The 22,726-nt window shown below is 49.1% G+C and overlaps 1 protein-coding gene across 1 annotated transcript in view; it reads left to right on the top strand.

The window, feature by feature from the left end:
• The window catches only part of TMEM255A (transmembrane protein 255A), a 51,261-nt gene that overhangs the window by 17,445 nt on the left and 11,090 nt on the right, over positions 1-22,726 (top strand). The window contains exons 4-7 of the mRNA XM_047764847.1: positions 1,128-1,217; positions 6,075-6,143; positions 8,324-8,412; positions 17,519-17,681. Of these exons, the coding sequence (XP_047620803.1) occupies positions 1,128-1,217; positions 6,075-6,143; positions 8,324-8,412; positions 17,519-17,681 (411 nt within the window). The remainder of the gene's footprint in view (positions 1-1,127; positions 1,218-6,074; positions 6,144-8,323; positions 8,413-17,518; positions 17,682-22,726) is intronic.

Genomic DNA, 22,726 nt, shown 5'->3' with positions numbered 1-22,726 from the left:
GAACATGGTATTAATGCCATGCTGTTCCCTCCCCTTTCCCCCAACACCCCAACGAGGCTGTTTTGAGGGTCAGTAAGGGCAGATGGTGGGCTCCAGCAGGACTGCCCCCTGTCCCTGGAAACACCTTGAAACACCTATCCCCACACTGGATTGTGATGAAAGACATTACTAGGAAAATTTCTGTTATCTAACATGATCAGAGAATAGAACAGTCTGGTTCCAGCAAACATTTTCCGTACTTGAAGTTTTGCTTTTCTTTTCTTTTTGTTCTTTCTTTCTTTTTTTTTTTTCCCCTTTTCTAGGGCTGCTTCACACAGCATATGGAGGTTCCCAGGCTAGAGGTGTACTCGGAGCTGCAGCTCTGGCCTACGCCACAGCCACAGCATCATGGGATCCGAGCCATGTCTGCAACCTACACCACAGCTCACGGCAACGCTGGATCCTTAACCCACTGAGCAGGGCCAGGGATCGAACCTGCATCCTCATGGATGCTCGTCAGATTCGTTTCCACTGAGTCATGATGGGAACTCCAAAATTTTTCATGTATACCGCACAGAGTCAATCAGTTTCAGAGATGTCAACCCTTGTAAAATGCCTTTGACATCTAAGCCATAATGAGTTGAGCAGTGAAGCAGGGCAGGTGGGGTTGTGTGGGGCCTCAGCATCAGCCCCATCTTCTTCAGTGCCTATCATGGGGTCAGGGGGTGGGGAGAGGAACACTGCATGCGGAGCCGGCAGACACAAGCTCTTCCATATACTGGCTGGTGATGCTGGGCACATCACTTCCCCTCTCCAGTTCCATAATAAATCAAATAGGGAGTTGGACTACATGATGTCAAAAGGGCCAACTTTTTTCTGAGTCTGAGAATGGAGGAGCCACGCAGTCTTAATTCCTCAGCATCCTTTTCATGTGGTGCCCACAGACTCATGGAGTGAATCTCTTAGTTTGCCCTGAAAATGTCACAAGTGCTTCAGGGGCCCTTCGTCCGCATCCTCCTCCCCCTGCTCCCACTCATCCCCCAGTGACTGAAAAGGGTGTCCTTGCGGGGTCTCTTGGGGACCGCCTCGCCTCAAGAAGCAGCGAGAGTGGAAGGCTAACAGACACCTCTGCTTTGTCCTCCCCACAGCTGGTGGCTTCCATCGTCTTTATCAGCTTTGGTGTGATTGCAGCCTTCTGTTGTGCGATAGTCGACGGGGTCTTTGCTGCCAGACACATTGTGAGTATTTTTAGCCCAGAGTTAAAGTGCATGTGCAGTACCAAGAGTCTTTGTCCATAGTGTGTGTGCACTGGGTGTGTGCTGAGGGCTCTGAGGGTCACAGAAGGGGGAGAAGACCGGACTCCTCTGCCTCCAGGAGATGACATCGAGATGAGGACATCCCTGGACACACATGGGCGCTAGACCGCTGGCTCTAAGCTGCAGGTATAAACTCTACCTGCCACAGTGTTTCATCTTAGAATTGAGATCAGGGCAGGCTTCCTGGTAGTAGGCGGGCTGGAGCTAAGCCTTTGACATGTGGGCGAGATGTGGAAAAGTCAAAGACAAGTGCATCGGGGCCAGGGGACTGGCCTGGAAGTGATGCTGAGAGGGAGGAGGTCAGGAAAGAGCAGGAAGCCACGTGACTTCCCAAGAGCCTCCAAGGTGGCAGTAGCTGACCTTTCTCCCCTTCCACAGCGGCAAGAGCAGGCCATGAGGACAGACACCTTTTCTAGGACACCTGAACTTCACTGTCTCTGCAACAGTGGTTGGAGAGGGGTGTTGTGATTGGGGTCCCCAGAGCTAGAGGCCTCCAATCTGAGCCCGGCTGTAGAGTTAAGGTACCAGATGCTTCCTACCCTGGAGAAGCTGTGCCTTGGGAAAGGTGGTTTCACTCCTGAAACCCATACCTGTGCTCCTTCTCTGGCGAGGCCTGGGATCCCTGTCCTTCCCAGGGGGACTCGCCCCTCTGTCAGTGCTGTCTGTCTTGTACCATTCCAGACATGTGACCCAGGGCTGCCTTCTCCATTGGGCTCAAGAGACATCGGGCCTAGGACCCATGGACTTTCAAGGGTCCCAGAAAAATATGAGAATTTCTTCTCAAATCAGAAGGTGAACTTTTTAGGCTGGAAAAAAAAGTTTTCACACACAATAGGAATTTGTGTTTATGCCACTGCCGTCATAAGCTATCCTTAAAATAAAATATCATTTTCAATATTTTTAAATGGAGGCGGGGGTTTACAAAAGGCAGAAGTCCCAAGGAAGTCATAACAGAGCCCTGATCTGACCCACAGACGCAAATCCAGGGCAGCCCCATCAACTTCTCGAGCCCGCGACAAACTCAAATACTCACCCCCACCCCCACTGCACCAACATCGAACATCAAAATGTCTAATGAACTAGTTGGAATTCTGTGTTTTCAAAGCAGTTGAATCAGAGCAAACTTGTATTATTGGCATATTCTGTGGATCAAAGATATTTGATTCCCTTTCAGTTGTTGGCTAACAGTGCGGGTCATCCTGAGGGAGTGTCCTGCGGTGGATCTGGGGAAGGATAATTCGCAACATTATTATTTCAATTCCAACTTGTTTGTGGCCCCTCCTCCCAGACATAAGAGTCAGTCCCTCATTTGTTAAGATTAGTGGAATTTGTATAGTCAGTGCTGGCATCTTGAGAGAGAATTTCTGGCCAGGGGGGGAAGTATGGGGTAGGAGAGAGAGGCCTCTGGACCAGTTTTCTTTGGGGGCCAGGAATGTGTCGGCCCCTGTATGAGACCCCTCCCTATTGATTTTAGCTGAGAGAGGCCATCTTTTTCTTCATCTTTTTCTTCTTAAAAAGGCAAATGACACAACAGGAACTTGTAACAGCCCCGAGCGTACCACCGTTAACATAGCAATTCTTACCATTTTTACATATTATCTTCTGAGTATATACGTATTTTGTAAGATGCTTGCAGTCAGTCATAGTATGTAGGCTATTTTGTTTCAACAGGAGCCATCTTAATAGCAATAATTACTTGTTTTGTGCAGTGAATCTAGGGTTTCAGTGTGCCTTGACATCTATTATCTCATTTGAGACGCACAGCAATCCTGTGAGATATGTAGGGCAGGCATTATTATTCCCATTTGACAAGCACACGTCACTCTGAGGCAGTCTCCATGGCAACAGAGGCCTAGTGGTCAAAGAAGCCTGCAGTAGATTTTGATGGCATCCTGAGCCTAAAATGGCTTCCTGTTTTCCCCGCCTCCTCCCACCTCTGATTCTTTTTCTTAAAAAGAACAAAACAAAACAAAACAAAAACAGCTTTATTCATTATGCCGTATGGCAGAAATTGGCACAATACTGGAAATCAACTATACTTTAATTAAAAAAACAGGTTTATTGAGATATAATCCCATACAATTTACCCATCTGAAGTATACAATTCAGTGTGTTTTAGTACATTCATAGTTATATGCAAACTATCCCCACATCATTTTAGAAGATTTTCTTCATCCCCCAAACAACCCAGTGCTTTAGCTATCACCTCCCTATTCCCCATTTTACAGTTTAACTTCTTTCACTTAGTGTGATGTTTTCCACATTCATCCATACTGTAGCATGGTATCAGTGCTTCCTTTCTTTTTATGGCCTAATAATATTCCATTACATGGATATGCCACATTTTGGTTATCTGCCCACCAGTCGATGGACATTTGGGTTGTTTCCACCTTTTGGCTTTTATGAATAATGCTATTGACATTCGTGTACCACTTTCTATGTGGACATATGTTTACATTTTCTTTGTGCATATACCTATGATTGGAAGTACCGGTCATATGGTAGCTATATTTAACCTTTGGATGAACTGCCAATTTTCCAAAGTGGCTGCATCATTTTACATTTGCACTGGAAGTGTGTGAGTGTGCCAACCTCTCCACATCCTTGCCAACTCCCGTTATTATCTGCCTTTTTAATTCTAGCCATCCTAGTAGGTACGAAGTGGTTTCTCATTGTGGTTTTGATTTGCATTTCCCTGACTGTGAAACTCTGTGATCACTGTGCTCAGTCAAAAGCAATGGGAGAAAAAAAATCCAGATTATATTTCCTGGAAGTTTCTTCTAGCTTCAGACCCCAAGCCCTCTGTACTTCCTGCTATTAGTGACCTGCAGTAGAGCGTGTGATTCAGGGGTTGGGGGGAAGTCTGGGGGAGTCTTTGAGAAGACCTTTCTGCCTACACTGTACCTATCCTAAGCCATCTACTAGTTCTCACTGACACCAGGCAGTCTCGAGGAAGGAGGTTCTATTAATCCATGCTGATATCTGTTGGCCAGTTTAAATGAAAGGCGCACTTGGGGACTGGCGCCACTTGGTGGGATAGAGGCAACCTTGCCTGTTTTTGAGGAACAACCTGTAACATCATGGTGCCCTGTCCTTTGGTTTGGGGGCATATGAGCTTCCCCTCAAAACCTTCCCCCTCCCCCTCCGTCTTTGGCTGTGGCATGCACGGTCTTGATGTGGGATCTCAGTTTCAGACCAGTGATTGAATAATCCTAGCCACAGTGGTGAAACCAGGGAACTCCCTCAGGACCTACCTTGTGACATACCCCTCTAAATGTCTCTTTTTCCTTTTCCCTCGCGTCTCCTATTTCCTTCCTCTCCTGTCCCCTACTATACCCATTAGCTAGCTGGGAAAGTCACTTCACCTTCTTGTGCTACGGTTTTTCCTCTTCCGCAGGGATGTGCTAGCAACCTGGTTGCCTCAGGCTTAGCATGAGGACAGTGTGAAATAATGGGTGTGAATGTGCTCCGAGAGGCCCTGGCACAGACACACCCACACGCGCCAGAAAGCAGTCTCATGGTCCTCCCCTTGCTCCGGAGATGATAGGCCTCCAGATGTACAAGGCTGCTGCACCCCAGCGGAGTGGCCTTTTCTTAGCTCCCCATCGCATGGGCTTGTTCCTCCCTCATGGTCAAAGTGCAGAAGAGTTGCCCGAGGCAGCACAGTGCAGCTGTCTTCATTTAAGGCAGGTGGTGGCTGAGTGCTCTCTGCAGGACCAAGCGGTCAAGAAGGCAACCACCAGCACATCATGCCTCCCCTTCTGCGGGATAATGATGACCTGTGCCATTGCCCAAGCACAGAGAATACATCCTGCCAGGTGTGAATAGGAGAACCCTCATTCCTTTCTAGCCTGACTCTGGGCTAGGCCCTCAGGGTGATGTGCTTTCAGAGCATGGAGCAGTCATGTAGGAGCAGCTGATGGAAGGTCCTAGGTCCTTGATGGGGCGGCAGGCTGGGAGGCAGGAGACACCTGGGTGTCAGGTACAGGAGATTCTCAACCACACGTGTGGGAAAAAAGAGCCACCAAGGATTATTGGCAACGGGGGGAGAAGTGGGGCGGGGAGAAGGGGGGCAACAGGTGGCCAAACCCCGAAGATCAGTTTGCATAAAGCGCTTGTCCTGTGCTAACCTGCTTTGGGCCAAAGCCCCCTACCTCCTGTTAGTTTTCTGGGCTTTAGCAGTATTTTGGGAACTCAGGTAATCTGTGTAGTTGAGTGCAAATGGCTCATCGTTCAGTTGAGTTAAAATATACAGCAGGCTCAGAGGCCCATCCCCCCTGGAGCCTGCTTCCTGAGCTCTTCCTTCTGGAAAAGCTGTGGCAGGGACAGTAGGGAGTACACGTCAACCAGCCCTGGTCCTGTCCCCAGGTAATAATGAGACCTCATTGTTGGAGCTGGCCTTCCTCCATTTGGGGGTGTGATGTTGCATAACGGGAAGTTTTGACTCTTGTTCTCTGGGGACTCTTTGCAAAGAGACAAAGACCAGAAATAAAAACCAGAGCGGAAATTTCAAGAAACCCATTTCTCAATCAATTTCCTAATTTCTCATTAACAAAATGGCCCAATAGAAAACAGTTATTAGAACATTTTTATCTGATCCTCACATTCTCAGGCTCCCTAGATGGGCAGCTTTCAGAAATTTAACCCAACCCACTGCCTGCTGTGTGTGTGTGTCTGTGTGTCTGTGTGTGTGTGTTTAAATCTTTTATTACCAATCAGAGCACTTGTTGCTTTATCACCAAAGCCAAAACCTCTCTGGTTTGGTATTTCCCTATCCAGGACCTGAAACCACTCTATGCTAACCGGTGCCACTATGTCCCCAAGACATCCCAGAAGGAAGCTGAGGAGGTAAGAGCCAGAATGAAGCTGCACATCTTACCTTTGGGGAAAGTCACCTGCTCTGCTTAGAACCCCTTTTCTTTTACTCCTTCTCCCAGGCAGAGGCCGAGGTATCTTTACTTGTTCAGTGGGACAGAGAACAGTGTTAATGGGGCCCTGGTCATAGGTTAGAGCCTCGTGAGTGCTAATCAGATTTACTTTGTTATATGGCCACAGGCTGCCCCTCTGACCCCGGCAGGCGGCCTCTCCGTGTGTGGCTTGATCCCAAGAGGGACAGATGAGAGTGCAGAGGCCACAGGGCAGGCCCCTCCCCCAGCTCTGTGGGTGATGGTTCAGCTGCCTGGACTCCATGTCCAGCTGGAAGAAAACCAAGAGCCCCACCAAGCAGCAGGCCTGGAGCGGGGAGGCAGAGCCCGAGTCCCACACGCAGGAGGGGTCAGGAAGCCAAATGAGGGTCACTGAAAAGCCTGGTCTCCTTTCAGGTTCTGGGGAGGTCTCGACTGTCAGCCTGGCCCCTCTCATGACACCCCTAGGAGGCCAGTTGGCTAATGCTGGAGAGGACACATGAGGGTGTGTCCCTCCTGCCCTGCACAGTGCTCCTTGGGTCCCTTGTCGCCTCACACAGAACTCGGGGCAGTGGGTGGCCTCAGCTCCAGGCCCCTTTTGGAGAGCTTTCATTTGCGCTCACCTCCCCAACCCAGAGAGCACTTTACCATCGAACTCTACCCTGTGCTTCTAGGAACCTCAACCACTTGGTTCTCTATTGACCTCAAACTGAAAGTCAGCAAACCCACGGCCCCACCAGAGGAGCTAGAAGCATGGTGAACTTGTGACTGTTAGAAAAAGGAAGCGAGTGGATGTCAAATGGTGACTGCCTTTCGCACCCTCAGGGGAAGCCACCCTTCCTAAAAGGCAGTGTGAGCGGTGCCCGCGGAGTCAGGCCCAAGCCATGGCCCTGCTCCCAAGGCATCGGGGCAAGGGTTTCCTTGGGCTCTGCCATCCACTTGCCCCCTTTTCCTTCCTCAAACACCAATTTGCTACTTTTCGAACTATTATTGGGTTAGAAGGGAAGAGTAAAAAATGTGTCTGCCAACACCTTATCAGAAAGGCATGCGCTTTGGGATGAAGGACCCAGTATAGAAAAAAGTGCGCATTCCCGTCGTGGCGCAGCAGAAACGAATCTGACTAGTATCCATGAGGATGCGGGTTCCGTCCCTGGCCTCGCTCCGTGGGTTAAGGATTCAGTGTTGACATGAGCTGTGGTGTAGGTCACAGATGAGTCCGGGATCTGGCGTTGCTGTGGCTGTGGTGTAGGCCAGAGGTATAGCTCTGAGTTGACCCCTAGCCTGGGAACTTCCTTAGGCCAAAACTGTGATTCTAAAAAAAGACAAAAAAGAAAAAAGTGCCCGTCTATCATCCATATTCTCCATGACACAGTGAAACAAACTTACAAGTGCTTCACTGCATCCATGTGGGGGCGGGGAGAGAACCTGGAAAATTGCTCACAAAGAGATGGTGAATGAAAATTAATTTAAAAATTGTTTTGTACATTCAAGATGTGTAAAACGTCATCGCTGTTCTCTTGATTTTTGTCATGATCGCTTTCTTGGGTTAACTTGGTGACTGTAAACATATTAATAATGACTTCTGCAGGTTCACTTGTCACCCTGGTCCCCCTAACCCTGTTTTTCCTATGTAAGGTCATAAGTTCCTCAACCAAAAATTCTCCTTCCGCGAGGGTTATGAGGAACCTTACCCAGGCAGCTCGAGAGGTACTCTTGTACTTCAGAGTGCATGTGATGGCCCATCTCCCTTCCTTCCCGTTCTGGTCCCCTTTCCTCCTGTACCTGGATTTCCCTCCCCCCACCCCTGTATCCTTCTTTCCTGCCGTCCATTTGTTCTTCCGCCTGTCCTTCCATCCGTCCTTCCTCCTGTCCATCTCCACCCTTTCAGGGATGGGGCACTGAGGGCTGTGGCTAAGGCTGGCCCGGAGCCCAGCCGCACAGCCACTTGCCTCCCGCACAAGTTCATCCAGCCCCCTCCCCGGCCCCGCGCCTCCCCCGCATTGGCGTGTTCATTTCACAGCCATCCTTACGGTGTCCATCAGTCACGAACGCGCAGTTCCAATCCCGGAGGCTCCTGCCTCCCATCCAACGCCAGCTCATCTCCTCACTCTTGTGTGTCCTCAGGTGAACTGCCCTCACCTCAGCCGTGGATTCTGCACACCTCGCATCCGGGGCAACACCTGCTTCTGCTGTGACCTCTACAACTGTGGCAAGTGAGTGCCGAGCCCCCAAGGGGGGCTGGGGTGGGGGAAGGGCTTGTGGTAGGTGTCAGAGACGTAGAAGACAGTGGTCTGTCCATGTGTTTCAGCTGACACGTATTACCTGCCTTCTCTGTGCCAGGCATCATGCTCAGGGCTTGCAAATATCTGATCTCATTTAATCCTTACCTGTGAGATATGGAGCTTTAGTATCCCCATTTTACAGATGATAAGAGTGAGGCTCGGAGGAAACAGACAGCTAGTCCAAGGTCACACAGAATTTGAAAATTGTAGAGGTCAAGGTCACACCCAGTTCTAAGTCCAAGTTCAACAACATTCAGCAAATTGTCACTGAGCACTTTCTCAGTGCCTGGTGCTGTTCCAGAAACTGGAGATTCAGCAGCAAGCAAGACAAAATTCTTTGCCCTCACAGAACTTAGATTTTTTTTTTTTTTAGGGAAGACAGTCAATAAACACACCAACATGTCAAGTGTTGATCAAAGCTGTGAAAAATAAAGAAACAGGAGAGGTAGGTAGATAGTGACAAAGTGGGCAGGGGACGTGCTGCATCGGATAAGAGGAGGAAGACCTCTTTGAGGAGGTGCGATTTGTGAAGAGACTGGAATGATGTGAGAGGGTGACCCAAGGATCTAGTGGATACTTGGGAAAAGACTGTGTCAAGCAAAGGGAACAGCAAGTGCAAAGGCCCTGAGGCAGGAGCAGGCTTGGTGCTGGTTCTGCCACAACTATGCTGGCCCTCTACCTTTCAATTTTTAAAACCTCCTTTATTCTCTTTCAAAGCATATTTAGGTGCCAGGAATACAGAGACTCCTGCTGAGGAGCTCATAGACTAGTAGGGCGGACAGTCATGTGAGCCATTGATTGCAGTTTAGTGTGAGAAGTGTGAGGATTTGTGGATGTCCTGGGGACCTTCTTGATGGGCAAATGACTGAAAGTCAAAGTTGCCAGGGTGGGGGTGGGGCAGTGTCAAGGAGGAGGGGATGTGGGAGCAGAGGCTTAAAGGGTAAGTAGGGTATTAGGAAATAAACCCAAATGGGGTGGAGGACCGGAGGGTGTTCTCAGCAGTCGTGGGGGTGGTTATACAAGGTGATACAAGGTGAGGGCAGAGCTCTAGTCACAGATCAGATCTTGGAGGGCTCATAGGTGTGCCTTTGGATTTGACCCTGTAAGCAACTGGGAGTCATTGAAGGATATAGCATGTAAGGTGGATTTTAGTGGTTAGAGACTGGAGGCAGCTAGGGGGCCGGTGCAAGAGTCCAGGCCAAAGGGGATAGAGCCTAGATTAAGTTGGTTTGGAGGCAACTGAAATCAAGGAGTATTTTTTTTTTTTTTTTGTCTTTTTGCCATTTCTTGGGCCGCTCCCGCGGCATATGGAGGTTCCCAGGCTAGGGGTCTAATCGGAGCTGTAGCCACCGGCCTACGCCACAGCCACAGCAACGCGGGATCCGAGCCGCGTCTGCAACCTACACCACAGCTCACGGCAACGCCGGATTGTTAACCCACTGAGCAAGGGCAGGGACCGAACCCGCAACCTCATGGTTCCTAGTCGGACTCATTAACCACTGCGCCACGACGGGAACTCCAAGGAGTACTTTTTAAAAAAATGTTATTGAAGTATAGTTGATTTACGATGTTGTGTTAGTTTCTGGCATACGGCAAAGTGATTCAGTTATATATATATTATATATATATTCGTATTTAGTTATATATATAGTCATATTCTTTTCCATTATGGTTTATTATAGGATATTGACTACAGTTCCCTGTGCTATACAGTAGGACCTTGTTGTTTATCCATTTTATATATAGTAGTTTATATGTGCTAATCTCAAATTTCTCTTTTTTTTTTTTTGTCTTTTCTAGGGCCGCTTCCACGGCACATGGAGGTTCCCAGGCTAGGGGTCGAATCGGAGCTGTAGCCACCAGCCTACGCCAGAGCCACAGCAAAGTGGGATCCGAGCCGCGTCTGCAACCTACACCACAGCTCACGGCAACGCCGGATCCTTAATCCACCGAGCGAGGCCAGGGACTGAACCCACAACCTCATGGTTCCCAGTCGGATTCATTAACCACTGCGCCATGACGGGAACTCCCTAATCTCAAATTTATAATTCACCCCCCATCCCCCCTTTCCCCTTTGGTAACCATAAGTTTGTTTTCTATGTCCGTGAGTCTGTTTCTGTTCTATAGATAGGCTCATTTGTGCCACATTTTAGATTCCAAATATAAGTGATATCATATGGTGTTTATCTTTCTCTTTCTGACTTAACTTCACTTAGTATGAGAATCTCTAGTTGCATCCATGTTGCTGCAGATGGTATTATTTCATTCTTTTTTGTGGCTGCATAGTATTCCATGGCATCTATCTTCCACATCTTCTTAATCCATTCAGCTGCAAATGGCCATTTAGGTTACTTCCACATCTTAGCTATTGTAAATGGTGCTACAGTGAACATAGGGGTGCGTGTATCTTCAAATTATGGGTTTTCTCCAGAATGATGCCTAGGAGTGGGATCAAATGGTAGTTCTATATTAAGTTTTCTAAGACACTTCCATATTGTTCTCCATAGTGGCGACACCAATGTACATTCCCATCAACAATGTAGGAGGGTTCCTTTTTCTGCAAGGGCTACTTTTAAGAGCAGTTTGGAAGGTGGAATAGACAGGAACGCGTGGGCAAGTGATGCAGAGCGTGAGTAAACAGTCCTGTAGGTGGGGTGTGTCAGCCCATGCCTGCCACGCACATAGTTCCTTCCAGCCCTCAGTGCAGGAGGTGTGTGTGTTGGGGGGGCGAGGGCCAGGAGGGGGAGGGGAAGGGAGGGGTTGGCAGAAGGGGCCTAGATGGAGCTAGATCCAGAAGGGTCAGCTGGATGCACCCCTCCTCACTCCCGCTCCCCAGCGTCAGTGTTGGGGGGCCAGTTTCTCTGGTTTGAGGATGGCGACCTGACAGATTGGAGGCGGAGGAGAAGGGGGACTCACACGAGCCCTTTCACTTTCCTCGCTAGCACCGGTCTCATTTCTTTAAAAGGTTTGGCAGCGGAGGGAGAGAAACTTCAAGACTCAAATGAGGTTTGGGGATTATCTGGGAGGTTCAATTATTCATGTTGTAATAATAACTAACACTTGTAAAGGACTTCCCTCCTTAGCGGTGATGGAGAGCCAGCTATAATTGTACTTCCTGAGCCCATCCTTCCAAAACTGATGGACGGAATGTAAAATAGGTCCTCTTGCCTCCCCTTTTCCATCCCCTTCCTCCTGCTTAGTCCCCCCCACCCCCCATCAGCTGGCTCCCTTCTCCCTTCTCCTTTCCTGTTGCTGATATCCTGAGACCCCAGGAGGAGAGAGGGCTGGGAAGGGAGGGATTCCTAGCAGGCACACCCTTCTCTCTGCAATTAGGTGTGTTTCGGAAAAAGGTCTGAATCAACTAAATCCTACTTTAAATTTCATTTAAGTGAGCCCTTAGGTGAATTTTTTTTTTACACGGAGGCTCAAGCCCAATTTATCTTCCTGTCAATCTGAACTTCATAGTAACTGACTTACTTAAAGCAGGTTATGCCAGGATTGTCTTCAAGGCTGTAAAGGAATTTTATGAGGAGCTCTGCTAAACTCTTGGCTCCCTAAAGGCAGTGAGCATGACTTAATCTTATCTGTACCCTCAGGCCCCGGCACAGGATGGGGCTTGAATGAAGAGCTGCTGACAAGGGAGGGACACCCTTTTCCCCGGGAAAATAAACTATTGGGCAGGTGACTAAGAAGGCTCACGGGAACCCTGCCCCTAAAGACCTTCGAGCTAGAAATGGGGTTCACCCACCTGATGCCTGGAGACCAGCCTCAGGCAGCGATCTCAGCCTTGCCCTGGTCTGTAGCGCTGATTCTTAGGGTAAAGCCACTAGAAAAGCCCTTTGTGAGCTTTTCATCAGGAAACAGTCCTACTGGGTCAGAAACCAAGGCCACGAGACTTAGGAGGTGATGATCCTACAATAGAGGGAAAAGATTTTCCTTGACCCCAGGCTTCTTCCAGCCATCTCAGAGGAGATCCAAACTCTGGGCCTAAATAGAGCTAGCTAGAGCATGCTGAGGCTCGAAGACTTTAATTTACCGAGTGCGTATTTGTTTTCCTCATGCGAAGCCTATTTTTAATCAATTGCCAGCTCCTCTAGTCCATTTCCTGGAAAGGAGGCCAAGAGAAAAAAAGTGGGAACAAAAACATCAGGCAGTCATTTGAACAGCACTACGGAAACAGAATTTCTACTGTCCCCTCATAGCCACAGACCTTTTTTGACGTCAGGGGCAGTGAGGTTTTAATACCAAACATAGATGATTCCATTTCGCCTTGTGCAGAAAGGTGGCTTCCTCTAGGACATGGCTCCTTGGCAGCTGCCTTTCAGTCCTTTGCTGAGCTTTGGTGAGGTCAAGTCAATATCACTGGTTTTCAGTGTGTAACCTAAAGGAAATGGGAGTGGTTTGTGAACGGCTGCAGCTGGTAATAAATAAAATGAAAGATGAAAGCTCATTTTCATTCATTCCTCCCTTTGCCAAACTTTTATGGAGCTCCTCCTGTGTGCCAGGGATTGTTCTAAAAGTATCCTTGGAGTTCCCTGGTGGCCTAGCAGTTAAGGATCTGGTATGGTCACTGCTGTGGCACAGGTTCGATCCCTGGCCAGGAACTTTCACATGCCATGGGCATGGCCAAAGAAAAAGAGAAAAAGAAGAGGTATCCTTAAAATATAATTTCCCTTTTAAGGAACTCAGTTTATCAGGGGAGGTGGGGGAGGGGGTTTAGACCGATACACAGAATACACGCAGCGAGAGAAGGATTCACAGAGGCTCCCCATTGCTGCTGCCTGTCCATCACGAGTTGGTGAATGATTCCAGGCCCTTATCTAAGAGCAGAAGGATACCCTTCAGCCTTATCCAAGATCTGTTGCCTCCCACTTTGCTGAATGTGGACTGAAACACAGAGATATTATCTGTTTCTCCAGGCACAGCCAGCCAGTTGGGAGCAAGGGGGTGAAGGCCCGCATTGGGTGACCCATCTTATGATCAATGCAGTGATCAGTCTTTGAACTCAGTTACTCATTCACCAGGTATCTATTGAGGACCCATAACATTCCTACCAGTGAGCTAGGAGGCAGTGAGGGGCACACAAAAGAAGTGTAAGAGAGGACCTTGCACGCGGGAGGTTACGATTAAGACAGAGCCATCATGTCCGCCTTGGCCTTGGTTGTAGCTTCGGCACCCTGCACAGGGCTAAACACTGAGTAGGTTCTCAGTAAACGTCGGATTAAATACGTAACTGAATTATTGACATACGCGAAGGGCCAAACCAAGACGAGCAGACCAAGGCTGTGGGAGTCCAGAGAAAATGCTAATGAATGGGCACGCAGTCCTTGAAAGAGGCAGCAGGGACGTGTGTGTGGAAGCTTTGCACAGTGGGGAGGTCAGGACAGGCAGAGAGCGGGAGGCAGGGCCTTCCATGCAGAGGGAGAAATCGGAACGAAGGTCTGGAATAAGTACCCAGCATGGCCAGTTTGGGGCTTTTGAGCACTCCAGCTGGAGGGTCGATTCCATTTTGGAGTCAGATTATGCAGCACTGAGGAATTGGGACACTTCTTACCAAAGGTAATGGGGAGCCATGGAAGGGTTTTGATGTAATGAGTGGCTTAAATTTAGAATGTTTTTTGGGGGGGTTCCCATCGTGGCTCAGCGGAGGCGAATCTGACTAGTATCCATGAGGACGCAGGTTCAATCCCTGGCTTCTCTCAGTGGGTTAAGGATCCGGCGTTGCCGTGAGCAGTGGTATAGGTCGCAGACGTGGCTCGGATCCTGCGTTGCTGTGGCTGTGGTGTAGACCCGCAGCTGTAGCTCCAATTTGACCCCGAGTCTGGTAACCTCCATATGCTGCAGGTGCGGTCCTAAAAGACAAATAAAATAAAATAAAATAAAATGTTTAAGGAAGCTTAATCAGGCTGTGGTAGAGTCTGGCGGGAGGGCCCTGCAGTCATGGAGGCTTGAGGGTGGGAGCAGTGAGAACACAAAAGATAGAATTTCAGAGGAAGCTCTGCCCAGAGACTGAACCAGATGGAATCATGAATCTCAAATAGAAGCAAACCACATTAATTTGCTAAACCCTGAACCAGATATAAGTATTAACAGTCTTTTTGCTTCATGGCTGAGTAAAAAAACATTTTAGTAGCTGCTGAACCCACTCAAACGAAAACCAAACATATATTCTCTACAATTACTGGATCTTTTTAAACGAACTACAAATCTATCCCCAAGTTGTGTCTGTGCCTTTAAAGCTTCACTGCCTTGAAGAGCAAGATTCAAAAGTTTGAATGGTGTTGCCAGAGGCTGGCTTTTAGAAGGGAAAAAATATCGATATATGTTTGGTGGGGGCTCTTCTAATGTGCTAGAGTAGCGCTTTCGTGCATTTGCTCATGGAATCCCTCAGGCTCAGACAGGTTAAGAAAGTCGCTCAGGAGAGTTCCCGTTGTGGCTCAGCAGTAATGAACCCGACTAATATCCATGAGGATACTAGTTTGAGCCCTAGCCTCACTCAGTGGGTTAAGGATACCGTGTTGCTGTGGCTGTGGTGTAGGCCAGCAGCTGCAGCTACGATTCAACCCATTCAACCCGTAGCCTGGGAACTTCATATGCTATGGGTGCGGCCCTAAAAGGGGAAAAAAAAAAAAAAAAAAAAAGGAAGCGAGAAAGTCACTTGGGGTCAGACAGCAAATGAGTGACAGAGCCAGGGTTCAAATGCAGTCTGGCTGCATATTTTACTGCTGTCTATATGTCCTACCAGCCCGCCCTCGGTGTATGAAGAGGTGGGCAGAGATAATTGGGGAGAAGTCAGAAGCTGATTCTCAGACCTTCCCTGCAACCCCACAACCCCACACACTCCCTCACACACAGGCCTGCCCTTTTCAGGGGCTACTCCTTGTACAGCGGTGTCTTTTTGAGCTATAGGTAATCTGTGGATCCTCCCTGCCCCATCCCCAAGCCCAAGTACAGTGCCAGCTAATAGGAGACACTCAGTGTACGATCCCAGTGGTCTCCAGCTGTGTCCTAAAAACCCTGAAATCCACTAAAATCCCGCTATGGAAGCTTACTCTTTAAAACAGTGGGTCTTGGAGTTCCCATTGTGGCTCAGCAGGTTACAAGCCTGACGAGTATCCTTGAGGATGCAGGTTCGATTCCCGGCCCCTCCTCAGTGGGTTAAGGATCTGGCATTGCTGTGACCTGCCGTGTAGGTTGCAGACATGGCTCAGATCTGGCATTGCTGTGGCTGTGGTGTAGGCTGGCAGCTGCAGCTCCAGTTCAACCCCTACCCTGGGAATTCCATGTGCTGTGGGTGTGGCCCCCCCAAAAAAACCAAATAAATGAAACAATGGGTCTCACGAGTTCCCTGGTGGTGCATCAGATTAAGGATCTGGCATTGTCACTGCAGCTATTCTGGTTGCTGCTGTGGCACAGGTTCCTGGCCCAGGAACTTCCACATGCCTCTGGTGCTGCCAAGAAACAAAAAAAGTGGGTCTCAAATATTAGTGAGCTTGTGAACACAGGTTCTAGAGTCTCACCCCAAGAGATTCTGCCAGATTTAGTAGGACTGTGGCTGGGCCTAGGAATCTGCATTCCTGGGTACATGCACACATACAGAGACACCCAAAAGCACACACAAATAACGCACACAGGCAGGTACACAGACACACAAACAGATGATTCTGATGCAGGCTGCCCTGTAACCACACTGATTTCAATTCCTTAGAGAAACGCTGTTTTGAAAGAATTCTAAGATAATTCATGTTCATAGCAAGGAATGGGATAGAGTGATAGGGCTGGGTGGAGGGGGGCCATCTTTGGACAGAGTGGTCAGGGAAGACCTCTCTGAGAAGGTGATATTCTGGTTTTGTGCAGGATCTCAGCTTTAGTTTAGTTTTTGGCCATGCCTATGGCATGCGGAAGTTCCCGGGCCAGGCATCAAACCTGCACCATAGCAGCGAGCCAGGCCGCTGTAGTGACAATGACCTATCCTTAACCTTCTGTGCCACAAGGGAACTGCTCAGCTTTAGTTCTTTATTGGGACATTGTTTTTTTGTTTCTTGGAGGTTTTTTTTTTGTGTGGTTTTTTTTTTTTTTTTTTGGTTTTTAGGGCTGCTTATGGAGGTTCCCAGGCTAGGGGTCGAATCAGAGCTACAGCTACTGGCCTACGTCACAGCCACAGAAATGCCAGATCTGAGCCCCATCTTTGACCTACATCACAGCTCACGGCAACGCCGGATCCTTAACCCACTGAGCGAGGCCAGGGATCGAACCCGCAACCTCGTGGTTCCTAGTCAGATTCATTTCCGCTGAGCCTCGATGGGAACTCCTGTGTTTTGTTTTGTTTTGAGAGAGAAAACACTGAAATCTTGAAGCCTGAATTCGGATCCCAGCTCTACCACTTAGGACTTGAGCAAGCTCCTAACCTCTGTGTGCTTCAGTTTCTTCATCTGTCAAATGGGCACGTGGGGGTATCTACTTCATCGAATATTGTAAGGACTAGTAGCACCGCGCAATAGAACTTTCTGCGATGCTGGACATATTCTATAATCTGCTCTGTCCAGTACAGTAACCAGTCACTAGTAAGGCCCTTAAAAATGTAGCTGCCCAGGACTTCCCATGTGGCTGGTGGGACTGAAGAACTAAAATTTTCACTTTTGCTTTATTTTCTTAGCCACCTGTTGACAAGTAGCTGCCATATTAGCACAGATGAAATGAATTCACACACGTAAAATGCTTAGCTTCCTGCTGGCACACAGCAGGTGTCAATAATTGTCATCTAGGAGTAGTGTTAGCAGTGCTAACAAGTGGGAGGGGTTTTTTGGATAAATAGCAACCCAGCGTGGCTTGATCAGTGTCTTGCTCCCTGAGTGCCTTCTGGGTTAGATTTCCCCTTACGACAGCTGCCCACCTGCCCACCTGTCTTTTCTCGCTGAGCCGCCTGATAGCCAAAGCCCAGGCGGGGTGGGGGTGTTGGGAGAGAGTGAGAGCGAGAGCGAGCGAGCGAGCAGCCTGCTCCCTGGGAACTGACTGGCGTGTGCCTCTCCCCATCCAGCCGGGTGGAGATCACCGGTGGCTATTACGAGTACATCGACGTCAGCAGCTGCCAGGACATCATCCACCTCTACCACCTGCTCTGGTCCGCCACCATCCTCAACATCGTTGGCCTGTTCCTGGGCATCATCACTGCCGCTGTCCTGGGGGGCTTTAAGGACATGGTAAGGAAGGAAGGGAACTCCCACTCTGCAGAGGCCCCCTCCTCCTGTCAGGGCCCGGGTGAGGCTAGGCGGTTGGGGGCAGTGGGGACCCATGTTTTGAAAGGAGGGACAGAAGCCATGGCTTCAAGAACGTAGCTGCCCTCTGCAGTTCCTGCTCTTGTGCAACGGGCCAGTGGCATCTCTGGAGCGCTGGGACGCAGGTGTGAGCCCCGGCCCTGGCACAGTGGGTTAAGGATCTGGCATTGCTGCATCTGCGGCTTAGGTGGCAACTGCAGCTTGGATCTGATCCCTGGCCCGGGAACTCCATGCACCAAGGGGCGGCCCCAAAAGAAAAAACAAAAAACAAAACCATAGTTGCCCTCAAGCATCTCCAGTCGAAGGAGTCAGGTAACGTCATCTGTCTGCAGAGATTCTTGTTGACATGAGTTGCCCGTGTTCCTAAGGCACATTCAGGGGGCAGGTGGGCTTCAGGCTGGTTATGTCAACCTAGGCTTTCATTACCCCCCACCCTCACCCCGATCCTGACATGCACTTTTAGTAGAAACCTTTTTGGGTAGTTTTTTCCCTAACAGACTTCAGGAGAGCTGGAGGGAAAGCTGTTTTGAGCTACAGGTAGGAGTATTGCTACTCTCCCCCTCCCCAGGAATTTCTGCCAGGAGTTTCCCTGGAAAGAGCCTGGGGACTCTGTGCTCATGAAGGGCCAGCCCAAGGCTAAGCTGCTTGTCGGGTCTCACCCTCAACCTTAACCTTAACCTCAACCTCAACCTCAGTTCCCCCGCCTGCCCTGTGCTCCCTTTCAGCTCTTTTCCACATTTGCAGGTGTGTCTGCAAAGGCACCCCAGGACTCAGCACCCAGCAGGCCCCCCATAATAGTGGGGTCCTTCTTTTGCTTTTAAAGCATTTCAAGGCATTTATTTGCTTATTGAATAAACCTTGATCTCTAAGGAGATAATGGCTTTACAGCTATGGCTATCAACCTGGTTTCAGATTAGAACAGAATCACCTGAGGTCCTTTAAAAAGCCCAGCTGCCTGGGCCCCTCCCCTGGAGATGCTGACTTAATTGGTCTAAATTGAAGCCCAGGCCGCAAAATGTTTTAAAAGGCCCCCAGGTGATTCCATAGTGTGGGTGCGGCCGCAGTTGAGTGTGACTGCTTTAAAGAAATGTCCCATGTGTGCCTAGGGAATTCTTTAGTGCCCCCCAAGGGTTTTCCTTTGACCCCAGAAATGAGGCAGACAAGCCCTAGGCCCTTGGCTGTTTCTGTTGCATTTTGGGGTCACTGAGGAACAGAAACCTGAAAGGCCCCTTATAGTTTGGCCCTGGACTGTCAAGAGGACGAATGATGGAAAGCGAAAAGTCTGTAGTAGGAGAAAGGAAGAGAAAGGCTGCGGCTTGGGGAGCAAGTCCCCAGCAGACCCTGGCTGACCGCAGGTACTGAGGGTGCCTGCTGGTGACCCTGAGTCAGGAGAAGAGCCTTCCCCGCGCCTGCCAGGCCTGTCTTAGCTCTTTTTTCTCTCTCCCTGTCTCACACAAGCCTTTCTCACCTCCACGCGCCTCCTCCCCCTAGGGAAGGCCCCAGCGCTGAGCAGTGGGAGAAGCGGCAAGGTAGGTGGGCCCCTTGGAGGGAGAAGGATGCCCTGTAAGTTGGGGCCCGAGGGAGCTTTAGGGTGAGAACGTTTTGGAGAAGCTTTTTCTGGATTGGAGCTTCTTGGGAGAAGAGAATGCCCTTTGTCCTGGGAGACATTCCCCAGGGAGCAGGGGAAAGTGGAGGCTTTGTGTGGAATCTGAGCCGCTCCGGCTGGAGGAGATGCTTCCTGTTGGGGTTGGCAAACGGAGGCATCAGGGTTCTCTGAATCGTCCCGAGAGCTTTCAGACGTGGGCAGCTGAGCGCCTTGAAGCACAGACGGGATGGCTGGCGGCCACTTGGTAGGCCCTGTGGGGCTCTGCAGGAACCTTTGCCAAAACTCAGTTGACCATTGATGTATAGGCTTATTTCTGGACTCTTATTTTTAGCTGTTAAAGTATGTACAGTATTATTATGTTTCAAGTGTACAATATGGACTGTTCATGTCACTGTGACCTTTGATCTTGTGTTGATGGTCTCTCCTGAGAGGTGGCACTAACGGCCCCCTTACTTTCTCTAAAGGGCTTTTGCCCAGTTACTTTCCTCACTCCCCACCAGTGTTCCTACCTTGTGAAGTAAGTATTACTGTCCCATTTCACAGATGACGAAACAGGCCAACAGAGGCCAGGTGACCTGCCCAGGGCTAAATAGCAGAGCTGGGAGCCAAGTCCAGCTGTGTCAGATGCCAGAGACTTGGCACCTCTGCTCCATCCCAGCTGCCCCTAACGGACCTTCTCTGACCTCCTTCATTTAGTGGCTTTAATTGAAAAAATTAGAAGTGAGTTGTTTCCAACCCTTGGGAGCTTCTTGGAGAGCAGATGAGGAGAGCAAGGGAAGAACTGAGTGCCATCAAACGCCAAGCCTGGGAGCGCAGTCAAGGGTCAGTGGGGACAACAAAAGACGGAAGCCAGGAGCAGAGGACCAGAGACTGGATTCATGAGGTGAAAGAACAAGCAGGAGTTAGCAGATGGGGCACCAAGAAGGAATCATGGCTGATATCATGTTATTAAAATGAAACGTGGTGTTTTCTGTGGCCTGGGTTCAGTCCCTGGTCTGGAAACTGAGGTCTCACGTCAATCTACTACACGCCATGGCCCAAAAAAAATTTTTTTTAAAAGACAGAGACATGGTGTAGAAAATTCTGGAACATCAACAAGGTCGGCCTACATAAAATCCTCGGCTGAGGTCCAGATGTGCTTGGCGACTCGTGGGGTGGCTTCTCCCTGAGTAGAAGACCCAGGCTGGTGAAAGGCCCTCCTGAGGCGAGAGGACAGGACCCGAGGGCTGCGAGCCAGCAGCCTTCACCACCATCAACTAGGAGCCACCATTTCCAGAGTTGTGGGAACCTGAAAGGAAAAAGGACATTGTTCCCTGACCACAGGGGCTTGGTGAAAGGATCTTTAATGTTTGATGACCAAAAGTGTTTTCTGCCCAAAGATGTAAGAATTAGAGGTCAATCTTTAAAAAGGGACAGTATCTTGCCATTTTCTCCTACTTGGTATTTCCAGTTTAGAGTGAAGCGGAGGGGAGATGAAAGCAGCCTTCTTTCCGAAGTCCAAAATCATTGTCTCAAGAGACTTGGTCTTTGTCCAGGCAGATTGCTTTTATCATTTCCTGTGCTGCTAGTAACCTTTCACTTGACTGGAGCTCAGCATGCCACTGATCAAAAATGGGGGAATAACGAATCTGACGCATATCCATGAGGATGTGGGTTCGATCCCTGGCCTCGCTCAGTGGGTTAAGGATCTGGCGTTGCCGTGAGCTGTGGTGTAGGTCGAAGACACAGCTTGCGTCTGGCATTGCCGTGGCTGTGGCATAGGCCAGCAGCTGCAGCTCTGATTCGACCCCTAGCCTAGGAACTTCCATAAGCCACAGGAGTAGCCCTAAAATGACAAAAAAATGGCCTCATGCCATGAACCCCAGAATTATTTGTACAGACATACACGTTCCTATATGCACATACAAATTTAGACAGAGCCCAAATGTATTGTAAAATCAGATTTAAAACAGCCAGACCATTGTTTGGGGCCATCCCTTTTGCTCCTTCCTTGCCCAGCTCCTCACTTCACCCCCTTCACTCCCTTGACCTCTCTTGGTGCCCCATCCATTTCCTCCACGTTTCTCTTCTGTGGCTTTCCTGGGCTTATTCAATCTTCCTCCATCTTCCTTTCTCTATAATAATCATCTTCAAAGATTATCCTGGACCCCTGGCCTCTGGGCACACATAAAACTTTTTATAGATAGAGTCTACACTGCATGATTGTTAGGCTTAGTTTATTTGCATCAAAGAACTGGTTTTGTTTCGCAAGAGCTGGAGGGTGTGTTTCAAATTGACACAAGGTCAAGGGAACATGCTTTTTGGGACTTCCTCGGGGATGACCTTTCTTCTTGGCATCCTGGTGCAGAGGGAAGGGCCTTTCTGAGCACTCTTCCTCTGTAAAGCGAGCCAGCCCTCGGACTGGTCAAGATCTCGGCTGTCTCCCCGACGTGATGGAAGCTGAGGAACATGCTCTAGTAGGTGTCTGTAGCAGCATCATAATGACTGAGGTTTGTAGCTCTTCAAACCTCCTAGAGATGTAAACAGTAACCCACTCCAAGGAAGAGAGCAGCAGACTGTGTTGAAACTTGCTGTAAGGGAGTTTCCTCTGCCAACACCCCAGCATGGTTGTTTGTGCCATTGCCAAAGCTTGCCCACACATTTTCATCACTTGAGGGGAAGCTTCAGCTCTCCATTAATGCAGAGGAGATAATGTACCAGAAACAGGACTCGTTGATTTTGCAGACAGCTCTCGATTGTCCACACAAATGGCATGGACAATGGGAGAAAAACTTGACCCCACACCTTGACCCATGTGGCACTCATGGCACAAAGCAATCCCGCTTGGGAACTGATGAGCAATGGTCACTTCCTTTAGCCACGTCTTGGCCTTGCAGAAGTCAGAGCTACTGTCTAGACAGCATTAGCTTTAACCCTTGAAGGGCTACACACACCACCATGTCATAAAAATGGATTGTTTTGTTTTCCCCAAAAGGGGGTGTCGATATATACACTCCGCTTGATCTTTCATGGCCCCTGTGCTTGGGTTTAGCCTCCAGCCTGCAGGGCTGATGTGGAATGAATGCCTTTCATGTCTGCATGAGAGCTCCTTGGCAAGGCTGGAACTTGCAAGAATCCTTCCAATTTTTACAGACCTTTGGTGACTGATCACACTTCTCACAGCCAGCGCAGTAGCCTTGTCTGTTTGCCGTTCTGTATTTGGGGTCTTAATTTTTGCTTTTTCTTTTTTGTTTTAGAAAGTCACCTAAATAAATGATTTCAACTTCTCTATAGGTTTGACTTTTTCAAAATGAGAAGTTGTGGTGGTGGTGGGGGGGTGACATAAGTAACACGTATCGGTTGTAAAAACTTCGGCTCTATAATA

The sequence above is a fragment of the Phacochoerus africanus genome, chromosome X (genome assembly GCF_016906955.1).
Source record: "Phacochoerus africanus isolate WHEZ1 chromosome X, ROS_Pafr_v1, whole genome shotgun sequence".
In the NCBI taxonomy this organism is placed as follows: Eukaryota; Metazoa; Chordata; class Mammalia; order Artiodactyla; family Suidae; genus Phacochoerus; species Phacochoerus africanus.
The sequence above is the reverse complement of the archived record's forward strand: the minus strand, read 5'-3'. Positions and strand labels throughout refer to the sequence as shown.